Source organism: Protopterus annectens, chromosome 1.part2 (genome assembly GCF_019279795.1).
Source record: "Protopterus annectens isolate FY-2018-M chromosome 1.part2, PAN1.0, whole genome shotgun sequence".
Classification (NCBI taxonomy): Eukaryota; Metazoa; Chordata; order Ceratodontiformes; family Protopteridae; genus Protopterus; species Protopterus annectens.
In genome coordinates this window covers 282,685,899-282,707,951 of record NC_056727.1, presented here as the reverse complement: position 1 = coordinate 282,707,951, position 22,053 = coordinate 282,685,899, and the positions used below count along the sequence as shown (strand labels likewise).

At 37.4% G+C, this 22,053-nt stretch overlaps 1 protein-coding gene across 1 annotated transcript in view; it reads right to left on the bottom strand.

Annotated features, from left to right (window-relative positions):
- Positions 1-22,053, bottom strand: part of OTOR (otoraplin) — a 110,328-nt gene that overhangs the window by 68,532 nt on the left and 19,743 nt on the right. Inside the window, exon 2 of the mRNA XM_044060146.1 lies at positions 3,677-3,816. Coding sequence (XP_043916081.1) covers positions 3,677-3,816 — 140 coding nt within the window. The remainder of the gene's footprint in view (positions 1-3,676; positions 3,817-22,053) is intronic.

The following is a 22,053-nucleotide window of genomic DNA, read 5'->3' as shown; positions in this document are numbered from 1 at the left end:
GAAATTGTACTTTACTGTGTATATTTGTTATCTTTTCCTCTTATATGAGATGCCCTCTCTGGTGTTAGTGATGAGGATTGAGGTTCCTTGATTGCTGGGCCAGGGCACGGGCGTCATACATGGATATGATTAATTATGAATATTATAAGAATAGAAGTAAAGAATAAGTTAAAAGAATAGGTACATAGTTATTTTATGTTATATGGGCTATATGGCATGAAAGAATCAATTTAATTATAAAATCTAAACATAGCAAAACGGCAGACAAAACCTGCAAATATATAAAAAAACAACCTGCTGCCCATGTCCTGTAACCAGAAGATAAACTTTTATTCAAAAATGGTTAAGCACTTTCGTCCTTGTGTTGTGTTAAGGACATCTTCTGAACCAAATGTAAAAAAAACAGAACCACCCTCTTTTTTAAAAACTACCTTATGGTGATATCATACCATTCTCTTAAAGGCACACTACCAAAAACATATATATATATATATATATAATAAAATAAAATAACACATTATGCACCATCAATAGTTTGTAAAGCACATAAATATGTGAATTATTCAAAGTTTTGTAAAAAAATTAAAACCTTGTAGAGTTTTTTCCTTTCTTAAAATCTATAAATATATGAATAAAAGGCTAACAAAATCTTTGCATGACTACTAAGTAAGCTTATAATTCCATAGCCTTTAGCTTGAGTATACTTGCAATACAGACATTTTCATTCAAACCCAGGGTGTCTAGTGAATTTAAATCTAGCTGCCAATGCAATTCCTTTGTTCCAAGAATAGTATCCCAAGGACCTCCCTTGGGTTCAGTGTCACTTTTTCTAAAGCCCCAAATTTAAATATCTGGTGTCTTTTACAATCAATTGTATGCTTAAATAGTGTATTATTCAAGTTTTTCTTTTGAATATCATAGTTATATTCATATATCTGTTTGTTCAATGACTTCTCAGTCTATATAGAATGCACCACAGGGGTTGCAAACAGCAATGTATACTACCACCCACTGAAAGACAATTGCTTGGACCAGACAAATTAATTCTCATTTTATTCTCATACAGAATAATGAAGTCTTCTTCTAGTATGTAAGGGTTTTATCACATTGCCCACATTTAGTCACCCTTTTCTTAGATGTTACATTTTGGCACAAAGGATTTTCAACCACTATGGGATGCATAGGGTTTGAGTCAATCGCAAAAGGTTACAAAAATAACATTTCCATGTTTGTGTTAATAAATTAAAAATTAGCAGTGGGTGTTGAAAGAAAATGATACACTTGGATAACAGAAATGTAGCAAGACATAAATTATTTATCTGAGGCACAGAGTATTAATATTAACATTATTCCAATACTGAGACTAATATCCCAAGAAGAGTAGATAATGCATCATGATGTGAGATGGTAACTGCAAGCTGACAGGAAGTGGTAGGCACCCAAAATGAATACATTATTGTGTGATGTACAGAGCTTGAGATGTTAAGGGGGATCTATCTAAGTAGTATGTCTTAGAAGAAAAAAATATGCTACATACATTTGGGTAAGACAGACACAGATGCAAATATAACTTTTGTTTTAGATGCACTCCATTTTATTAACAGTACATTAATAGTCCATAAATACATAAATGCATGTTCAGTGACATATTGGCGACAATTTGGGGTGACACAAAAGTTTGTTTTTTTTAAATGGGATCATTTGGTCTGTTTGGGTCAAGTACAAAAAGACAGCTGAAGAATGAAATAGACTCTTGCACTAATGATGCAAGGACTGGTGTGACAGTCACTGATTGCAGGTGGAGTTGGGGGATAGTTGCTGGCACAACCTGGTAAGGTTGGTTGCATGGGCAAAAGAGAGAACTGGAATTAATAGGAATAATAGCTAATGCATCTAAGTTCATAAAAATCATAGACGAAAATACATGCTACATGAGGTAGATGACGGACTCATGGAAGGGAAGAATGATCTAAAAGTCATTTTTACCCTATAATGGTGGAAGGGATGAATGATCTTGGAGCAATTTTCACCCTGTAATGGTAGAAGGGCTGAATGATCTGGGAGCCATTATCACTTATAATGGTGGAAGGGATGAATGATCTTGGAGCCATTTCCACCCTGTAATGGTAGAAGGGCTGAATGATCTGGGAACCATTATCACTTATAATGGTGGAAGGGAGGAATGATATAAGAGCCATTTTCACCCTGATGCTGTTCTACTTGTCATGCTGTGAGATGGGAGTGGCTGCAGATATCAAAATGCTGAGGAACATAGTAAGAGGAACTGATTACTGAAACACAAGGGTTATTTTTCTTACTTCCAACACTACAGGACTAGTTTTGAAATCTGTGTTAAGCTTTTGGATTTTATATCTGAAGAAGGATGTAAACCCGTTGAGTGAGTAATCAAGACAGTAAGTAAAGATAGCAGATCTACAGTATGAGGAAAGGCTGATTGTGCTGGGCATGCCCACAGTGGAGTACAGAAGGAATGATATGGAAACAGACTTTTCAAATGACAAGTAATATGAATGTATCTGAGAACGCATGACAGGAGTTAAGAAAAAAAAAACGAGTGGTATTTGAATGAAGAACATTTCTTAAGTCTGACACAACAAAATACTATTTTGGTGAGTGAGTTGAGTAAGTGAGTGAGTCAGCAGAAGCTCACATAATCATTTAACAGAATAAGTGATACAGAGTAGGACAACATATGAGTTTAACAAGTAATAGAGCAAATGGTTAGGAGGGAGTAGGACTGAGAAAAAAAGGAGTAGTAGTGAAGGTTTTGTCAGTGAATAGAATTTGTAGACCTTTGTTATACTTCATTTACATTTTTATGTTTGAGTGTCTAATTACTGTTTTAAAAGATGCACATGTAAGACCAGCTTCATAACATAAGCAATGGGACTCTAACTGCACCCAGTGACTCGGGCTCAGTAAGAGAACATGATCACTGAGAAGATGGTTGGTGAAAGGATAGAGCAGTATTTTTTTTGCTATCTCTCCTGTCTTGAGTGATGGGGAATGATTTATAGCCAAGGGCTAGTGGTAATTTCTAGAGGCCAGTGATACTAGTCCAGAGGCATGTGCAGAGGTAATGCGCATAGGGACCTGCGGATAGACAGCGATTAGAGCTTATCAAAAAACCCTCGGCAGCTATCAGTATGGCACTGTACCAGGACTCCTTGATCTTTCCACATGCTTTCTGTGAATGCTAACATTAAGGATTTCTCTGCCTGGGGCTTTAGTCATAAGGGATAAGTAAAACAGGTAACAAGGACAGTGGAGCAGAAGACCAAGGAGGGACTTCAGGACATGGCTGAAGGCAGGCAGCTGCAGTGAGAACAAAAAGAGAAATTATGTTAAAGATGCACACATTTGCATTGCTTAATTTCTGGTTCAAAAGATTAATCAACACAAAACCATGTCTGATCACATTAATGTTTGAGTAACAGTTCAGACATATTCAGATTTCAGATTCTAGGTGGTCAAAATGAGTATGAATGATCCTTTCTAACAAAATGGTGGCGGGCAGATCTGTGGCAATGTGTTATGTACTGTGCTGATCAGGTGTTCCTTAATTTAGAAATCCAGAAGTTAGCAGATATTAATATCACAGACAATATTAAGCATGATTTCCTTTCTTTTGAAACTGTATCAGAATAATACTTACACTTCCAGACCAAAATTCTCCTGCCCCCTTCTCCTTCACCAGTTTGGAGTAAACATAAATAGTTTGCCCTTTCTTAAAGTTAATGAATCTGCAGTCAGGTGCAGTGTAATCTTCCTCTGCCTTGACAAGGGAGATGGGTACTGAAACAAATCAAAAAATGAAATTAGTTGAAGGTTATCACACTTTTGTTTACAGATAACCATAGGTATACTGCCTAGAAACATGTTTGTTTAGCACTGTATAAAACTATTTCAGTCCTGTAGGTCTGTGATAACTTCATAATTATTATGAAAAAGCCAAAGTGATTAATCTGACCTGATATCACTTTTGGACTTTGTAAATAAAAGACATTTTTTGGATTTCACAATATATATATATATATATATATATATATATATATATGTGTGTGTGTGTGTGTATATATGTGTATATATATATATATATATATATAAAATACATTTTCTTTTTTTTAGTATAAAGTAACACCATACCGTGTCAATACATTGTAAAACAGTTAGTCTAAACAATGAGATTAATGCCTATCTACAAAGTAGCCTTTTACAGTGGCATGATTAATCTTAGTGTAAGTGCTTTCTGATTCTCTACAAGGTCTTTCCCTGACAGACATAACTAATGCATTCCGTATTTTCATCAGAGTCAACTGATTTGTACTGGCAGATTCAGACATTACATTAAGAGGAATGCTTTGGTACAATGACTTGTTGTGCACAGTTGGTGAAAATCATAAACTAGTCATGGTAGGGGAATTCCCCATTTCCCAAAGTGAAAGCAATTTCAGAGCAAAAACAAATGTATTTCTTCTCATTTGACTGATGTTCTCAACAAGCAGCAAAAAATAGCTTTACTGTGGCAAACTGCATCCAATACGAACCACAAGACCAAAGAAAAAAAGGGTAGCAGAAGCGCTCAGTTAAATTCTCTTCACTTTTTCAACGACAGCAAAGCTTTCAGATTTCCCTTTCTTCAGTGCTAACATAACAAATCAATTATCCATTCAAATAAATAGTAGCAGCAATAAAACATGTGACACAGCCCATCCAATGTAAAATAAACTAAAAGCAATAATTAGTTAAAACACAATTAACACAATACAAGTATTTCAGTTATATAGTTAATGCAACTTTTGTTGCTTTTTGCATAGAACTGGTTTAATACTTATCACATTATTAATGCCAGGATATATGTCTACTTGCAGCCTTGTGATTCAAGCATATTCTTTATTTTCAAGCATGTTATTAACATCACCCCTCTTATACTCTTATATACTAACTTAATCACCCTAAATTTAAAAATATGGTCACTACCTTTCTCATTTACATGCTTAGTAGGTATTTTTCTTCTGATATCAGATCAATGCTCAATTATATGATCTTTCAACCTTCTAGTACTTTTTCCCACATAAAAATAGGAACATTTTTGGCACATGGCTAAGTATACAATCTCATTCCTGATTTTTCCTAAATGTAGGTCTTTATAGAACAGCCTCTGTTTCAAATTCCTTTCATTTCATTTTTATAGGCAAAAAAGGGGGATTCCCCAATAACATGCTTCAATTCTGGCATGGACATTAAACATTCCAGTTTCTACATATTATAGCTTCCACTTCCTTAGACTTAGTATTAAAATTCATTATATATCTAAATTTATTAGCACCTCTCCCACTGTCAGTCCTTACATTAGTCCTGTTACTAAAATAGGGGGTCAGGCTGGTCTGCCTTTCATCCCTAACTTCATCCGCTATACTATTTAAATCCAAACCATCAAAGCCTCTATCAGTAAATTCATTCAGCTGACTTTTCATAATCCCCCTAAAAACATAGGGAGCGTGCATACTACATCGATGTGTGTATCTGTTTGCATGCACCTCCTTTCTATGGACACTTGTATGTAAGCCATTTTCATCTCTCATCAGGTTGATATCTAGATAAGCGATTGATTGGTTTGAATAAAATAGCTTAAACTTCAAGAAACTAGTGGTGTTGTCCAAATATGCAATGAATGCTAACAGCTCATTAACATTCCCTCTCCAAATCAGGAAGCAGTCATCGACAAAGCGTTTATAAAAGGAGGTGCATGCAAATAGATACACACATCGGCATAGTATGCATGCCCCCCATGTTTTTAGGGGGATTGTGAAAAGTCAGCCGAGTAGAGTCAGCAGACTAAATACAACAGAATTTACCTTCCAAAGTCAGATGGAAGTAATGATGAGTGAATTTACTGGGAAAAAGTACTAGAAGGTTGAAAGAACGTATAATTGAGCATAGCTCTGATATCAGAAGAAATATACCCACTAATGCACTGGCTAAACATGTAAATGAGAAAGGTAGTGACCATATTTTTAAATTTAGGGTGATTAAGTTAGTATATAAGAGTATAAGAGGGGGTAATGTTAATAACATGCTTGAAAATATAGAATATGCTTGGATTACAAGGCTACAAGCAGACATATATCCTGGCATTAATAATGCGATAAGTATTAAACCAGTTCTATGCAAAAAGCAACAAAAGTTGCATTAACTATACAATTGAAATACTTGTATTGTGTTAATTGTGTTTTAACTAATTATTGCTTTTAGTTTATTTTACATTGGATGGGCTGTGTCACGTGTTTTATTGCTGCTACTATTTATTTGAATGAATAATTGATTTGTTATGTTAGCACTGAAGAAAGGGAAACCTGAAAGCTTTGCTGTCGTTGAAAATGAAGTGAAGAGAATTTAACTGAGCGCTTCTGCAACCCTTTTTTTCTTTGACTGATGTTCTCAACCGCATTTTATGTTGTTTTACTTATATAAGCATTTATTTGTTTATTTATTTTAATTGTTTAATCAAATAAATGCATGAGACATCAGTGCATTTTGAGGGGGGTAACCTAGGAGTACTGTCTGATTGAAAGACAAGCTCAAATTTACTCAAATAGCCATAACAAGACTGAGGAAATCAAACCACGGACTACAAGCTGAAGCTCATTAGCAGCTTGCAGAGACAATTATGTGTGCTGAATTGCTAGGAAACTGACAGCTCCTGAAAGAATGTGGAATGTGCATAACCTGGTAAGGAGTGTTGCCTAGGCAGACAAGAGAAATGGCATTAATCCAACCTTCAGTAAGTAAGTTGTGAACTGCTATAGTACCTTAATAGGACTGGAAGCAGTATTATCGTGAGAAATTGTAAGATTTATGAATCATCTGCTGAGGTGACTTGAGCCTGTGTCTATGGAATTTCAGTGTTTGTATCCCTAATTCCTGAACTGTATCCCTAATTTCTGAACTGTTAGCCTCACCACTTTTTTTCTTTCTTCCTACATGTACCAGCTTTGTGTTCCTACTTGTCCCAGCACTAGCCTACCTGAATGTGCCCTACTGGAAGCCAAAGAATAGAGTCCTGAATAGTGACATAATCGACCTGTCCTCTGAGAGTTATTTTCCCCGAAAGGAAAACAGTGAAAGTATGTCTTATAATGATGCTATTGCTTAGCTGAATAATACTGCTAGTTCAAACAAGCATCAATGCCAGGTTAGCCAGCAGCCAAATCTCCTCCTTTTTAGCCTTAAAATAACCCTTACTTCCCATTTATACCCTCCTACTCCTAACTAGGATATCTCCCTCATCTACCCCAGCTTCATATCCCCCTTAGGGGACCTTTTTCTTTTGCTGCAATTACGTGACTGGCCATCAGGTGGCACTCTACTAACAGCTAACTGCCCTGCATTTCTTTACCTTTTCTTTAGTGACTCTCCATAATTTGAGCTCCTAGCCTTTTCTGCATTCTATTTTCACCCTCTAATTCATGTCCCAGTAGATTCTTATCCCACACAGCACTCTTCTAATAGCCAAAGTCTCTCCCTGCAACCATCTTTACTTTCCTCCTCAACTCTACAGACTTACCTTCTGACCTTCACACTTTACTGATTCTTCTCCTTGACATTTTTTTCCCCTCTCTGGCTCTACCCGCTCCATTCGCCCTGAGGGCTCACTCCACTCCCCTACCCTACCTCCAGTTCCCACCCACCCCCAGTGATCCTACATTTATACATCACAAGCCACACCCCTCCCCTAATTATCCAATTACCAAACTAATTTCTCCTGAAACATCACATACATACACACCTACACTCTTAATACTCTTCATATTACCTACCCAAATATATTATTCTGACTACAATCTATCTCATTAACTACCATTATTTCTTGGTGTCACTCTATCTTTCTTTCTTAAAATGCCCTTATCACACCAACCAAGACTAACAAATCCTGTTCTCTTACTTGCTGTAACACCGATTCTATCTATATCCTTTGTCCTTACCTTGTATGAAAACCTACATTATACTGAATACCTCCATCCCCTAAAACAAACATTGCCTCTGAGTCAACCTAGCTCCCATAGCCATGCTAACATCACCTCTACCTCAACTTACGTCTCCCCAAAGTATCATAGGTAAGCCCATATTACCTTCCAGCAAGCCAGAAAGTCACAAAATAGTCACTACAAACTCCTAAAGTTCTTACTTACTTTTCAACAACACCCTTTACTTCATGGTGATATTTATCCCAACCCAGGACCATACAACAACACTCCACTCAAGCCCCACCAACCCCAGCCCACCACCACTTTCACACTCACTAAAACTCCCTAACTCTTTACTCATAGGTCATCTTAACATACAGAGCTTAAATAATAAAATTAGCCAACTGCATGCTCTACTACACACCCATTCTTTTGATGTCCTATGTCTAACAGAAACTTTGATCAAATCAGTGACAAAGGGCAATAAAGTCATCAAACCAGGTTATAATATAATAAGATTAGACCGTACAACCAAAAAGGGTGGTGGGGTAGCAATTCTGTTTAAATCTGGGCTACAGGTTTCCACAGCAGATATACAACTACCTTTAGATAGTAATGCAGAAATCCTTATCTCTAAGCTTCAGGTCAATGATAACAAGTCAATTTATATAATATGCTCCTACCTACCTCAAGGCAATAACATCAACATCCTTGAAACTATCATCTGCTGGCTTTCTTCATCCTTCCCACAAAAAAAATTGTACTTGGTGATTTTAATATTGACTGGAGTAGCTGTACCTCATCCAAACCTACAGTCCATATAAATTTCTATAGCTTCTCACAAATTATCACCACCCCAACCAGAATCCATAAGCCTAGTAGCAAAGAAAGTACCATAGACTGTATACTAGTAAATACACATCCTCTCTCTTATAAAGCGGATACCCTTCCTGATGATATTAGTGATCACTTCCTTACTTATATAATCAGGCCAATAAAAACCTTCATTCCCAACCAAACTATCTTTAAAACTACATGGAACAAAAACATATTTTAATCCAGTTAGCTTCTAAGCTGAGCTGCAAGCCTGTGACTGGTCTCCCATAAAACAACTCCCCCTTGAGGAAGCAGTATACTATTTTAACTCCAAATTCCTACAAATCCTGGAATACCACACCCCTACTCGATCTATAAGAACTAGAAGTAAAGCTGCTCCATGGCTCACTAAAGAGACTAGACAAAAAAATCCTAGTAAGAAATAAGATCTGGTCTAAATGGAGACACACTAAAAATCCAACTGACCACAGAACTATAATCATTTGAGAAATGCCACTAAAAAATTAATACGCCTTGATAAAAATAACTACTACTTTAAACTCCAGCACAAGCATCAACAAAAAACCACAAACTTTCTGGTCAGCTATAAATAGACTTTTACACCCAGGCCACACCAAGACTCCAACCCCTGCTGGTCTCTCCTTAAACTCTCCCAATGAGATTGCTGACACCCTCAATACCTTCTTTACAGAAACTGTACAATCTCTTGCTAACTCCTTGCCTCCTGTTAACTCAACCCTCCCATCCCGCCGACTAGCACACCCCCTACCTTTCATTTAAAGCCAGTTCCTACATCCCTCATCTTTACCCTACTTAACCAAACTTAAACCATGTACCCCATCAGCCAATCTCCTACCAGCTGAATATCTGCAAATTGCAGCAAAAGTACTGTCCTACCCTATTTCCATACTTATCAATAGAACCATTACCGAAAGCTCCATCCCATCTCTTTGGAAAATTTCTCACATAATCCCACTTCACAAGGGTGGTAACTCTACAGAACTTTCTAACATTTGCCCCATATCCCTACTGTCTCCTCTAGCTAAAGTAATGGAAAAATGCATCCACCAACAACTACTTGATCACCTTCTCCAAAATAACCTACTAGCAGACTGTCAGCATGGTTTTAGGCTTTTCCATAATACTACTACTGCTCTCTTATCCTTCTCTGATTGCATTAACAAACATCGTAACAATAATAAGCTCTCTGCTGCACTCTTTTTTTGACCTTTCTAAAGCCTTTGATATGGTGAACCATCAAATACTTCTAGACATACTAAAATCACTCTCATTCAGCTCACAGGTACTACAATGGTTCAAGTCCTATTTAGAAAATAGACAGCAAGCTGTCCTCTGGGACAATAACCTTTCCACTCATCTTCCTATTACTCTAGGGGTCCCACAAGGCTCTATCCTGGGACCTCTCCTTTTATCAATATTCATTAACTCAAGCCACCTGCATTCAATATGCAGACGATTCTACACTAGTGTGTACTGCCTCCTCGCCAGCTAGCTTCAAACCATTACTCAAACTGTATTTAACTCAGTTGAAAAATGGTTCCTACAACGTTGCCTCCTACTAAATGACAAAAAAACTAAATTATTGCTTTTTACCCCAACACTAAAGCCCTCTCCTATTGATCTCACTGTCAAGTCCAATAATGGTACTGTCATTGCACCAGACCCGACTACTAAAGTATTAGGCATAACAATTGATCAACATCTTAAGTTTGACTCATATATTAACACGACTATCAAAACTGTTAACAGAAAACTTGGCTCTCTCTACAGAATAAAATCTTTCCTTATCCCTGAAGCCAGAACCACCATTGCCCATAACCACCTAATCTCTAACCTCCTCTATGCCTCACCCATTTATACTAATCTTTCCAAAAGTAACCTTAATAAACTGGCAACCTCCTATAACAACATTGCCAGATTTGCCACTGGCTCACCATTTAGAACCCATCATTGTCTAAATCTCAAACAGCTAGGATAGCTAGAACTGAAAAACCAGCTACAACTTCAACACCTTACTATCACCCATAAGATACTTTATCAGCCCAACAATACTCCTATTCTCAGTAGCCTAATCTGCCCCTATAGAAATCTTACTACCCTTTGCTCAGCAAATAAATTACTAGTAACCATCCAGAAATACTATAATAAAGCAGGAGACTCCCTTTTCTCTAATTCTGTTGGTAAAATTTGGAACAGGCTTCCCAGCAACCTACAATTACTTTCATCATTACCACTCTTCAAAAATAACTAAAATTACTCCTTAAAACACAATGGATATGCCCATGCATTAACCCAGATTAACACTAATTGTACAGCATTACTGTTTTTCACCCTCCTTCAACCACTAAGTAGGATTACAAAGCCTCATTTTACTCTATTTTTCAAGCTTTCTATTGTCTGCAAACTACCCTGTAGTACATACAATTGGAAAACGACCCCTGCTCCAGGCACCTGTATTTCAGCTTTGAATGTATACCAATTGTTTTACTTGAGTGTATAATTCTGAACAAACGTAATAATTCATTTTAGTCTATCTTTTCCTACTCTTCTACATGTCAAATGTCAACCCCTTAACCATTGATATTTGCTTCTAGAACTACTGTATTGCTAAACCGTGTACACATGGTTCTTTTCATGCTGTTTTTACAATGTTAGCCTACAGCAATAATGTATTTAAAGTATTATTTTGATGTTTCTTTTCGTTTTTTGTACTACTGTTATATTAGCATAGTTTTGGAGCTTATCTCCCCGGCCCTCTACTGAAAATAGACATGTATCCAGTTAGACAAGCCCAGTTAACAGGTGGGAGGTTGGCGTAATGGTTAAGGTGCTTACTTTAGAAACACAAGGTGCAGGGTTTGATTCTGACATGGGGTAATTGGCTAGGCTTAAAATGGCCTGTAAGGGCAGTTAGCCTACTACTAACCTATGAACCAAATAAATAAAATAAAAATAAATAAATAAATAAATAGTGCTTCTAGGTTGAAAGAATCACAAGAGCACTTGCATGCTATGTGGAGGTGAGGTGCATGCGACTAGGATGGCAGAAGAGAACGATCCCTTGAATGGATTTGTTACATCCTTTGCTAAAAGTAACCACAGCAAAGAGACTGGTAGCCAATTTGAAGGAAATTATTATTCAGTTCTTATTTACAAGCTTTCACCACAGCAGAAATTACCACGTTTATCAAAATAAATGTTTATATTAAATAAGGTAGAATAATACATCAGTCTTAAAGGGGAAGATTTCTATTCAAGAGCTTCTTCAGTATCTGTATGCATTATATAACTTTGCCTTGCTGTAATGCTAGATACCTGGAATATGTAAACATTTCAGGACTTGATATGATACACATTAGTGCAGACTGCTCCAGTGTGGCTAACTGCAAGCTTAATATTTTTTTTTCTGATGGCCTTACAGTTATAGGTAAGATAACCATCTTTAGTTTATCATGAACCATTCTACAAATATAACACACACATGCACTTTCAGCAGACAGAGCCACACAATTAGCCTGTTTACTAAAGATAAAAATCTGATATCCTCATCTTGTCACTCATTTTATCTTCATTTTCCTATCCCTGTTATATATCTTTGTTTTATCCTAGCTTTTGTCTCACACTTTTGTATGACTGACAGAGTATGAGATACCGCTATCTCTTCTCACAAGCTGCTTTAGGCATTCGTCATCTATGCCAAGAGAAAAATGGTCATGATAAAAGACAAAGTTTGGGGGGACCATACAGAAGCAGAACATATTAAGAAGAAGTTGCATTTACATACAGAAGAATAATATAACAAGGAACCCACATCACTGGGACTCATAATGGTATGTTCTCTGATCTACATCTAGACACTTTGGAGAATAAAGTTAAAAGTGTCCTTGAAAATATCCTGCTAATAATAATGTTGCAGGAAGTGATGGAATTCCACTTGGTTGAAATTCTGCAAAATTATGTGGTTACAGTGCTGGGTGGAATTTGCCAGCAATAGCTGTAGCAATGCTACTCTTCATGGTATGTCTACTTATGGAGATTTGGTTTCAACTCATAATTTTAAAATGTTTTCTAACATTTCTTGTGTGCTATTATTCTATTCATGCTGTCATCTAGCCATGTTCTGCTCTACACAAAATCATATGGCATAGGCAGTTAGAGACTTCACATTTTTTTCTGGTCTGTCAGCATGTTTACTGTCATAACTCTGGGGTAGACTGAACTAACATTACTCCAGGGTTTACATGTTTGGGAATTACAGCATTTGCTGAAAGGTATAATTTGCATTCCTAATTTCTATGTACAATTCATTTATCCAGAGTGTAATAAAAGATGTATGTGAATTGTGTAGAGATATATGGTTAATGCTACATCCAATCCCTGCTCAGTCATGTACCATGTATCACTCTGTGTGTTTACTGTGCATGATTTAGCATTGAGAGATAGAAATGTTTGAGGCATTAAAAAGACAAAGTAAAAAGTAAATGTCTGTCAACATTTAAAATGAATATGTGGACAGTAGCAGAGTTAAACCAGTACACTGATGTAAAAGTTTGTTGAAAGGTTAGATGTGTGCAAAATTAAAATGAAGCTAAAGTTCTGAATAATATTGTGAAGGCAAAGCCCAAGATAACAAAAAAGTTACTTAATGCATGAGTCTGATTGCACAGTAAAAAAACAAAACAAAAAAAAAACATTCAGCTCAGCAATCATTACGCTTTTTTTTATTTCATTCATTTGTTAACTGGATAAACGCACTAAGTAAAATCCTCTTTTTAAGGATGATCCAAGAACATTGTCTCATTATATTGGAAAGATCTGCTTGTGAACAGCTGGGCATACAAGGTGTTGGGTTTGGTATAATGGTTAAGGTTCTTACCACACAAGTACAGGGTTTGTGTCTCACCTTTACAAGGAAAACTAGCTAGGCTTAAAATGGCCTACTAGGGCAACTAGACTATTACCTATCAATGAACTATGAATGTAAAGCAAATCCACAGTGTATAAATGCAAGTGTAGGACATAAGAGATCACACTCCATTCATTTAGGATGATGTGCATTGACTCAAAGTCAATGCTTTGCAGATTGATAGTGAACATTATTTGTGTGTTCGTGAAGTATATAATGTGCATCTTTGCAGAGGCAGTAGTTTGCAGATTCATGTAGTATGGTTTGTTATGCCTGAGAACTGCACTGCAGTGTGCAGTGGTACAGCATTTTAGAGAATAAGCAAAAATAAGATTTCAAATGTTTCATTTAACATTTTTGCACAGTATTTTGATTTATTTACTGCTTTAAATAAACATTTGCAACTTTACTTATAATGCTGAAAATGACTTAGAGATACAATGGACAGATGAGAAAAGAAAGTTATATTATGGGTTTAAGTCTATTGCTTGTTTCATGATGAAATTCATAAAGACTAAAACGCAAATCCAGTAGTACAATTGTGTCAAATCAACTGTTTGTCTTTTCGGCTTTTCCCTGTTAGGGGTCACCACAGCGGAACTCCGGTCCGCTAATGATTGGCAGTCGATTTTTATGTTGCCGAGTTGCCAGCCCGATGCCCAACCTTCAGCGAAGGCACGCCCATTCACCCATGTCTTTCGGTGGCCACTTGACTGCGGGGAGGACATGCAGACTCCACACAGAAGGCACTCCCCACACACTAGCTGAGAATCGAACGGGAGAACCTCTTGCTGTGAGACAACAACGCAACCGCTGTACCACCGCAAAATCCAAAGGGACCTTCAAACCACCAGGCTTTAATATAAAAATGTTAAAACACACAATACACATACAAAAACTTCCAAGAAACACATCTGGACATTACCAAAAGTAAAAAAAAAGAGTGTGTGACATAATGTTTTAGCCTAGAATGTGTCATCTGATAGAACTTATGCTCAAAAACTGTCAAATATATGAAACTATTTCACAAGAGCAGCACTAAAGACAATATGATAACCCATGAAATTCTTGTGTGACCATGAAGTAAATTAGCTGCTGATTTGATTCATTACAAAGACAATCAGTACCTCAGCTGTGCTAACTACAACTCAAAGTATCCTGAGTTTATCAAACACTTTAGTATCAACTACACCATCTACAGGAAGGAACAGTGCTACTGCATTAGATGTCCAGCAACTGGATGTGCCTCGAGTCTAATATGACATCATCATTACCTAATGGTAACTGTAACACAACTAGATATAATAAATCAATTAAAATGTTATCTAAATAACTTGTTTTATTACATGTTGTGACAGCAAAGACTATTGCTAATTATTGCAAAGTCTGATTGCATATTATTTAGTGCTTTGTACTTACATACAAGTGGCTACCTCAAATGAAGTATGCATATCATATGGCATTCCTAGATTATAGTGTAAATTGACATACATAGTCTCAATATAAAGTATTCAGTTTCAGGGAAGGGCTGCAATGTATAGTGGAGTGTGTTTGGGAGCAAAGCCCTTCAGAGCTTTCCTGCCATTAGAGAAAGGGGGGCTGAGCCTGAAAGAACAATGCTAGGAACAACAAAAAATAAATAAATGTCTACACCCTGGCATAAAAAGCACACAAAAAAAAACAAGGGGATGGAGGGAGGGAGCAACTATTGCATCACTGATCATTCAAACATCTACTGTTATGGTAAGTTTATGTTACACAACTGTACTATGTTCTTCATACTGATCACTGGTGCAGTACCCTTAGCTATGTGGGTAGATTACCAAAGCTAACTATATTTCGGAGGTGGAAGGAGAAGGCCCAGGAGTCCATGGAGAATGGTCTTAGCAAAGCATGATCTAGACCTAGAGATGGAATCCAACTTACAGTACTTTGTAAAAGTAGGCACAGTAGGCAAAGTAGCAGCTTCTGGAATACTTCTAGAATCCAACTGTATCTAAAAAGCCATAGATAAAGCCAAGGCCCTGGTAGAGTGGGTCTTGACCCTGCATGGAATAGATTTGTTATGGTGAATATAACAAAAGGTAATAGCCTAATTTAACCATATGGAAAATTTTGACACAGGTTGTCTCTTCTTTTTACCTTCATAAGAACTGAAAAATTGATTGGAAGATTCGAAAGATTAAGTTCTATCAAGATAGCATCTAAGTTGTCTGCAGACAGTATCCTTTCTCCCTCATTTTTAGGATCAGAAAAGAAAACAAGGAGATGGACAGTTAGGCTTAAAGTCAATTTGGATAGCACTTTAGGCATAAAAGAAGGATTAGTTCTCAAAGAAACCCTATCCCTGTGGAAAATAAGATATGGTTGACTCACCATAAGAGCTTACAACTCAGATTCCCTTCTTGCAGAGGTCAGAGCAATCAGTAAAAGTGTTTTCCATGTTAAGGGCCTCAAGTCAGCCAGATTAACTGGTTCAAATGGAGCAAGTGTTAGCTTCCCTAATACAAAATTAAGATCCCAAGGAGGGGCCACAGGTTTTCTTGGAGATGTCTTATGTAAAATCCCTTTCAAGAATATTTTGACATGAGACTGCAGTGAAACAGGTGGCTCCATGGATAGACATGGTGAAATGGCTGTTAAATGAAGCTTGAGGGAGGAGTAAGAAAGGCCATAGGATAGTAACTCACACAAATATTGTAACACCAGAGAACAGCTAGCCCTGAATGGGTGCCAGTGATGTTGTTGGCACCAACTAGAAAACTTTTCCAATTTGTTAATATATGATTTTCTCGTCACAAGCTTTCTTGTCCCCATTAGTACCTGCTGCATATACCAGAAAATAGGTGCCTAAAAGGAATTAAGACCATATCTGCCAGGCAATTAATTGAAGATGATTGATGTCAGCATGTAACAAACACCCTTGGTGTTGTGTGAGTAGATCTAGTCTGTGAGGATGCATGTGGTAATTGCCCCTGGCCATTTCCAAAAGAAGGGAGAAGCACAGTTGCCTGGGCCAGAACAGAGTCATTACAATAATCTTGGAGGATTCCTTCTGCATCTTCAGAAGTACCCTGGAAACTAGTTGAAAGGGTGGAAAGGCTTACAGGAACATTCCTATCCAAAGAAAAGAAACAAAAAGGCATCTGTCTTACAAGCCTTCTTGTATGGAGTCCTGGAACAGAATTTTGCCAGTAGAGTGTTCAGACAGGAGAAAGAGGTCTGCTTGAGGAACTTCCCACAGATGTATCAAATCTTGGAAGACTCTGTGATCTAGTTTCCATTCATGAGGCAATCCCTGGTCCTGCTCAACTTGTCTGCCAAGCAGTTTTGTTCTGACAGAATGTAGAATGCCTGTAGAGTGAGATTATTCTGTGAAGCTTTATCCCAAGCTAACATGGCTAGTCTGCAAAGGAGTTAAGACCTGGTTCTCCCTTACTTGTTGATGTACCATATGACTGCGGTATTGTCTGCAACCACTTGAAGAGGTCCTGGGGACCAAAGATTGGTGAGAGAGTTGAGTACCTTGATAGGACAAGCATCTCCTTGATATTTATGTGCTTGTGTCTGTCCTTGTCCCACATCCACTGCACTTTTATCCCTCCAAAAACTGTTCCCCAAGCAAAGTCTGAAGTGTCTGTGGTAATTGCTTTGGAGCATGGAGGGAGAAAGGGAGACTTGGATTTAAGGATATCTGTTTTCTCCACCAAAAGATTTCTCTTTTGACAAACCCCAGCACTGGTATCTGAAAAGATAAAGAGCGTTGTTGTTGGGACCAAAAAATTTTCATATACCACTGTGTCTTTCTCACATGGAATCTTTCCAAGGCTATTGTGAGAATCATAGATGCCATGAGAACTAAATTTCTGAGGTATTCCCTCACGGTGACTAAAGTCTGAGTGGAAATCTATAGAAATAGGTCTAGATAAAATTTTTCATGTGGAAGAAAAGGTCTTTGAACTGAGTTGTCTAATTGATATCCCAGGAACACAATACTGTGTGAGTGAGTCAAGAAAGACTTTTGAATGTTTTCTTGGAATCCCAGTTTTTGCAAGAGATCTCTCACCCAAAACACAGATTTCTGACACCTCGAAAAAAACGCTGCAAAGATAAGATAGTTGTCTAGATATGGAAATGTGGATACCTTGTAGCCTGTAATGAGTTATAATCAGATTTTTGTGAATACTCTTGGTGCTTTAGATAGTCCAAAGTCCAAAGGGTAAGAAAGTTATCTGATAATGTGATATAGACACTCAAAAACCTTAAGAAATGTCTGAATTCTGGATGAATGGGTATGGGATGATAAGCATTGCTTACGTCTAGTGTTACCAGGAAACTTGAAAGAGGAAGAAGAGACAGCGTAGTGGTGCAGTGGTAGCATTGTTGCCTCCCAGCAAGAGGTTCTCCGGTTCAATTCTCAACTGGAGTGCCTTCTGTGCGGAGTCTGTTTGTCCTCCCTGCATTCATGTAGGTTTCCTCCAGGTGCTGTGGTTTCCTCTCACATTACAAAGACATGCATCTGGAGCATTTCTCCCCAGACCTCCACTGAAAACTGGCTTGTTCCATGTCAGACTTTCCCAGTAAACAAATGCTAAATAAGTAAAATAAAAACATGTTGTGAAATTACATCATTTTGAATCTGGGCATTATCACAAATAGGTGTAGGAAAGAAAGATTCAGAACTGATCTCCAAGCATTTTCTTTCTTTGGCAGTAGGAGCATCCTTGAATTAAACCTCTTCCCCACCTGGGAAGGAGGAACTGGTTCTATTACTCCTTTGGACAGCATGTGATGAAGCATAGGTGAAAAAAAGAATCTGGTGTACAGGATAAGGAATGACCCCCTGAAAATGAGGAATTTCCTCTCATTGCCATCTGTAACCTTGATGAATGATTTTCAGAACCCATTTGTCTGAAATAATCTGTTAACAAAGAGAAAAATGTAGATACAGAATTTCTGGAGGAGAAAAGGGGCCACGGTGGTTGGGGGCTACAAGGTCTCTTAAATAGTTATTCAGACTTGTTGGACTGTCCCTGGTTTTGGGAGGTTTGAGACTTCTTTACTGGATCCTCTTGCCATTTCTTCTTATAATTTACCTGAATACTGTTGAGGCTATTTATTCTGGGTGTGTGGGGGGGGGGGGTGCTTGTTTTGCCAGACCTGGATGAGGAGAAAGAAAATCCATTGGACAATTTGGAAAGGGAAGGCTGAAAAATCTTACAGATTCTCTGTTTCAGCTTGCCCGTTTTATCACAAGTTTTCATCACTTCTGCAGCAGAGGGGCCAAACACTAAATCTCTATCCACAGGAAAATTTAAAATCTCATTTTTTCATCATCTGGGAGGTTCTGTGAATGCAGCCAAGCAAACTTCCTTAAAACAGTACCAGTGGCCATAGCCCTAGAAGAATTATCAACAGTGTCATGCACACACTGCAAACAATGAGTAATGACCTGTGAAATAGAAAAAAAAATAAGTTATTTAATGCAGACTTTTCTTCACAAGAAAAAACTATATGCAAAACATATCTCATACGTTTACAATTTGTCAGAACAAACTTTGACATATGAGCCTGACAATTCAAAATTCTGAAATTCAAAGTTGCAGAAGTATATACTTTTTTCATACCTATAAATAATTTCCCCATCCTTATTGGAAATAGTAGGATTGGAATTAACAAAGTGCTTAACGGTAGTGGAATCAACTAAGGCTATAGTTGCTAGGTCAGGTTTGGGAATAGTGTATAAAAATCTAAAAGACTAAAGAACTGTATATATCCTATTGGTCTTTTTAGTGGCAACTGGCTGACTGTCAGGAAAATTGCTGGCAGTCAGACATACATCCTCTAAAGCAGACAGGACAGAAGGAATGGGTGTAGGATCTGAAAATCCTTCTGTAGCAACTCAGTATTTTCTGAGGGACTGAGAAATGTCAGTGTTCTCCCACCGAAAACACTAGGACATTATTGCAATAGTCTAGGAGAAACCCTCACAGGGAGAATCAGAAACTGAGCTCTCCTCTGAGTTTGAATAAGAAATCTGAGGACAAAACCCAAAATCCATTCCCGCACCTTCCTCTTCAGATTCAGAATCTTAAATCTCTTCAGGAAAAGAGAAATCCCCCTTTCTTTTACCAGAAATTATTTTACAATAAGGATCAATAGCCTGAATTAAACCCTGCACCAATCACAATAGACTACTCCTATCCAAAGAAATTTGAGGAGGGATAGATACATGCTTGGTTTTCTGTTTACTTTGATAGATAAAATGGGGCCAACAGTGCTAATAATGGCAGCAATTGCTTCCCAAGGAATTAGCACAACATTCTGACACAACAGGGAAATCTTCAATGTTCCCTGTCCCAGGACTGTCTCTCTCTCTCTCTCTCTCTCTTACCCACTGAGGGGACTCCAACATGTGCAGAGGAAGTGGCTAAGCCCCTGTCCATAGTGATTATAGGTTCTACACTAAAGGGATCTGAGATAAAAGATAAGTGGTCTGAGGTACAACAAATGGCCACAACAGTCACCCATCTGTCAGAGGCAAATTGCTAGTCTGCTGTGGTGGCAAAGGTTGTTTGCTTAACTTTTTTTTGTGTGGCTGGAAGAATGACAACTGTGCCTCTTTCCTGGGGAAGACAAGCAGTAAATACCAGTAAAACTATCAGTCCACAAAAATTACTTTTTGACAGAAAAAAAACACAGTAAAAAGCATATTAAAACATTATGACAGCCCCACAATGGAAAAATAAACACAATTTATCCACATTAAATGTTTTCTTTTAGTTTACACTGCTTTTAAACTTTTATTTTTAATTAATTATTTATTTATTTTACATTTGTTGACCGGGCTAGTCTAACTGGATACATGTCCATTTTCAGTAGAGGCCCAGGAAGAAAAGCTCCACTTTTAAACTAGATAAAATCAAGACAATACAAAAAAGATACATGCAATATATAAAGTAAATAAGAATTTCTTCATCAACTTAAGTTATACAGAACTAAAAATATACAGATTTTGAGTACTGGGTTTAATAAGGTAAAATACAGTATTATGACCATGGGAAAGAGATAGATCATTCAATATTAGTATAATGGGTATGAATGTGCCTTTGAAATGATATAAAAAGGTTATGAAAGGTGTATAAGAAGGTTATGAAAGGTGTATAATACAGGGAAGTAGGAGAAATTATGGAGGACAGGGAAGTAGGAGAAATTATGGAGGATAAGTACATGAGGAAGTAATTATAGTCATAGTGAAATAAATAGATTGGTTTATGTATGAGGTGGGAAGATAAGAGTTCACTGAGGAAGGAATATGTAGTAAGGAGCATGCTCAGTTATAGCATGATGGGAATAAGATACTAGGATGGGGAAAAGTGATGAAATTGCTAAATACTTCCAAGTGGGTTAAGGAGGAGATATATAGAAAAGGTTATGGTGGGGAGGGGGGTTAGTCAGGGTTAGTACAAGGACAAAGCCATTGTGTTTTTAAGTGAATTTTTTGTTGATTTTTAAAGAGAGGTAATGAAAGAGATGTAAGTTTAGTGGGAAGTTTGTTCCAAATCTTCCCCACAGAATTAGAGAAAAGAGAATCACCTGCTTTGTTGTGGGATTTCTGGGTGGTAACCAGTAGTTTATTTGCTGAGCGAAGGTTAGAAAGGTTTGTGTAGGGGGAGATGAGGCTACTGAGAATAGGAGTATTACTAGGCTGGTATAGTATTTTATGAGTAATGGAGAGTTGTTGAAATTTTAGCTGGTTATTTAGTTCAAGCCCTCCTAGAAGTTTTAGGTTTAGGCAGTGATGTGTTCTAAATGAGGTCCCAGTAGCAAACCTGGCAATATTGTTATAAGAAGTAGACAGTTTGTTTAGATTGATTTTGGAAAGATTAGTATAAACTGGGGAGGCATAGAAGAGAGTGGAGATCAGATGGGTCTGGGCAATAGTAGTTCTGGCTTCTGGCGTAAGAAAAGGTTTTATCCTATATAAGGATCCAAGTTTTCTGTTTACAGTTTTGATGGTGGCATTAATATGAGCGTCAAAGTTGAGGTTGTGGTCAATCAAAACACCTAAGAGTTTTGTAGTTGGGTCAGGAGCTATGATTGTACCATCGATGGAGGTAATAGAGAAGTCTAGTGGGGTGGATTTGTTAGTTGGAGTAAATAGTAATAGTTTGGGTTTTTTGGTGTTAAGGAGGAGATGATGTTGTTGGAACCAGTTTTCTACTTGGTTGAATACTGATTGGGTGATGGCATGGAGTTCAGATAAAGTGGTTGCTTTACAAATCAAAGTGGAGTCATCTG